Source organism: Cyprinodon variegatus, unplaced genomic scaffold (assembly GCF_000732505.1).
Source record: "Cyprinodon variegatus isolate N-32 unplaced genomic scaffold, C_variegatus-1.0 Scaffold110, whole genome shotgun sequence".
Classification (NCBI taxonomy): Eukaryota; Metazoa; Chordata; class Actinopteri; order Cyprinodontiformes; family Cyprinodontidae; genus Cyprinodon; species Cyprinodon variegatus.
Window position 1 is genome coordinate 1,460,635 of NW_015150563.1, and position 2,741 is coordinate 1,463,375.

Genomic DNA, 2,741 nt, shown 5'->3' on the forward strand with positions numbered 1-2,741 from the left:
ATACAAAGAACCATTTAAAAAAATTAGTTAAATATTAAATTAAATTCAGTTTATTTCTATAGCTCCAATTCAAATCATGTCATCTCAGGCACTTTACAGTTCAACCAGATCATCCAGTCAGATTGATTCAAAGTTTTCAGTGAGTTAAAGTTGATTGAAATTGATTCTGTTCCTGTTCAACACATCACACTGAGCAGAGCCTTCGACCTCCCCAAGATGGCGCCATAGATCACGTCAGCTCCTGTAGGCGAAAGCTGTCATGCGTGTCTGAGGAGACTGAGGTGATGATGATGATGATGATGATGATGATGATGATGATGATGATGATGATGATGATGATTAAGGATCTTAGTTGAAAACTGACAATAAAAGATGAAGATTTCCAAACAGAGATAAAAACTTGAAAAGCTGATCTTCTGTCTCATTATGCTGAGATTCACTGAGAATCAAAAATAAAGACCAGAAACTTTTTACACTCCACTTTAAAATCCTTGCAATCCCTAAGCAAAGGCTTTAGGGTCAAACAATTTTGTTTTTAAATACATTTGGATTATTTGAACTGAAGAAATTAAAATAAAAATTGTTACAAAAATACGCCTAAATGAAGTCAATTTTAAACTTAAAATCACATTTTATGGGAAAAGAAAAAGGCAATAAAGGGACATTAGAACAAGTTACCTTTGCATCATTTTTAAATCAAAGAAAGTTGATATAGGAAAAAAGATAAAAATTGTGACTAGTCGACTGAAAGGAAAAATAACCATAACAATAGTTTAGTGGTCCCCTTAAAGCAAACAAATAAAAAGTAAAGATGTTTTAAAAGAATGAACCCAGTCATCACAGTGAGCTGTTCTGATGGGATCAGCTGCTCAGTCAGCAGTTTAAAGGCTCTCCTTAGCGCCCCCATGTGGTCTCTATACAGCAAACAGGAGCTTACAGCCTTCTGAAGCTGCCATTTGGCCCAGTTTGGCCCAGTTTGGACATCGCTTTGAGAAACTAACGCGAAACTGGATTAAAAACGTGGCAGCAGGTTGATCCGTCTGCTCTTGTTTTAGCTAAAAATTAAATCAGTGAACGCAGCTAAGTTTGTGCAGATCAGTGGTCACATGATCAGTATGACCTGCTAATGACAGAGAAACAGACAATAGACAGATGAAAACACTTTGTACATAAAAAAAAATCTTTTACAAAACTGAAAAGAAAATACAGCATTTTACCAAAGTTATGTTCATACAAAGAGTGAATAAAAAACTGCTATAAATCAAAGAGAAAAGAAGCTGCTGATCTTCAGGTAAGGAGGGAGGACAATGGCTAACATCTCCTTGTAAGCTTCGTCATTCTAAACTGTAGATCCAACATGAAAAGAATGTTAGAGTTTTTCCTGAGGGAGCTCCTTCAGGTCGGCAGCCATGTCACCAAACCAAGTCTTCCCTCCTGAGTGACTCGGACTGAGGAGCACCACAGGATCATCTTCTCTCTCCATGCTCTGTTGCTGTGATGCTACACATTTTATTCTCCCACAGTGAGAAAGGTTGAGCGTCTCAAAAAGGAAGGCAGAAGGATAAAAACTGTAAAGGAACATTTTAAAAGTCAGAAGTGCAGCAGAACAAATATGAGTTTATTAATATATAAAGAGCATATTCAGATCAAATAAAACAGGAACCAGTTCTCAATAGAATAAAGCTCTTTGCCATTATCACTGAGGAGGGAGACAGACAGAAACAGCTGAAACAGCCCCCAGAAAAAAAGAAAACTAAAACACTTCAGATTTTTCTCCCCCAGTCAACAAAAAGCAGAAATCCTGCTCTGGAAAATTCCCTGATGGGGAGGAGCTCCTCGCTGCTGCTTCAGGTGTACATGGAGAGCGACATCCACTAAAAGGACACAGAAACAGTTTAGTAATCAGATTATAACCCAGAGGTGTGTATGGACTGTGAATACGGTGTCCTAGTACCTCATCGTTGGAAAACGTAACATTTTTCCCATCAGAGAGCTTTTCAAATATTTCTGTTGAGCAAAACAAAAAGCATTGACTCATTACTTCCTGTTCTCCACCCATCTTAATGCTCTCACTATGCTCACTAATTAGCTTCACTTACTGTTCATGCAGCTCAAGCGCAGAATGAGGCTGATGAAGTTCTCCAAGCTCATGTGTCCAGAGGAGGCGCCGTAACGCACAGCCATAAGGTTGAGCAATTCGTCGCTGACGCTTATACCTGAAAACATGAACTTTAATCATATTTGAGGCTAATGAACGGGACTGAGATGGAGTCATCTACTGCTGCAGAGTGTGCTGTGGTTCCTAAACTCCTTCTAAATGCAGAATAAATGGTGTATTTTTGAGTAAACACACCTGAAGCTTTTAAAGCATTCCTCAGTTCCACCAGAGACAGAGTTCCAGTTTGTGAAACGTCCATTTTGGAGAAAACCTCCTGATGAAAGGAAACAAAATGTTTTTATGTCTCTATGCTAGTGTGGTGTAGAGATGCAGGACAGTGTTGTTCATCCTGTTCCTGACGTCTCTGTGCCTCTGAGGCATCTGCTTGCTGCCAAACAGCTGACTGATTAGCCGTCTGCAGCACGACGTCTACATAATCATTGGAGGGAGGGATCAGAGAGAAATCCAAAACAGGGAAGCAGAAGATCAGGACCAGGAGGGAGAACCACTGATCCAGAGAACGATGGATGGATGGATGGATGGATGGATGGATGGATGGATGGATGGATGGATGGATGGATGG

The 2,741-nt window shown here is 39.7% G+C and overlaps 1 protein-coding gene across 3 annotated transcripts in view; it reads right to left on the bottom strand.

Annotated features, from left to right (window-relative positions):
* Positions 1–51: 51 nt before the first annotated feature.
* Positions 52–2,741, bottom strand: part of LOC107084843 (calpain-A-like) — a 15,923-nt gene continuing 13,233 nt past the window's right edge. For all 3 annotated transcript variants that reach the window (XM_015374891.1, XM_015374889.1, XM_015374892.1), the window contains exons 19-22: positions 2,354–2,432; positions 2,100–2,216; positions 1,955–2,007; positions 52–1,874 (exon numbers count right to left, since the gene is read on the bottom strand). In XM_015374891.1, coding sequence (XP_015230377.1) covers positions 1,848–1,874; positions 1,955–2,007; positions 2,100–2,216; positions 2,354–2,432 — 276 coding nt within the window. In that variant the 3' untranslated portion in view covers positions 52–1,847. The remainder of the gene's footprint in view (positions 1,875–1,954; positions 2,008–2,099; positions 2,217–2,353; positions 2,433–2,741) is intronic.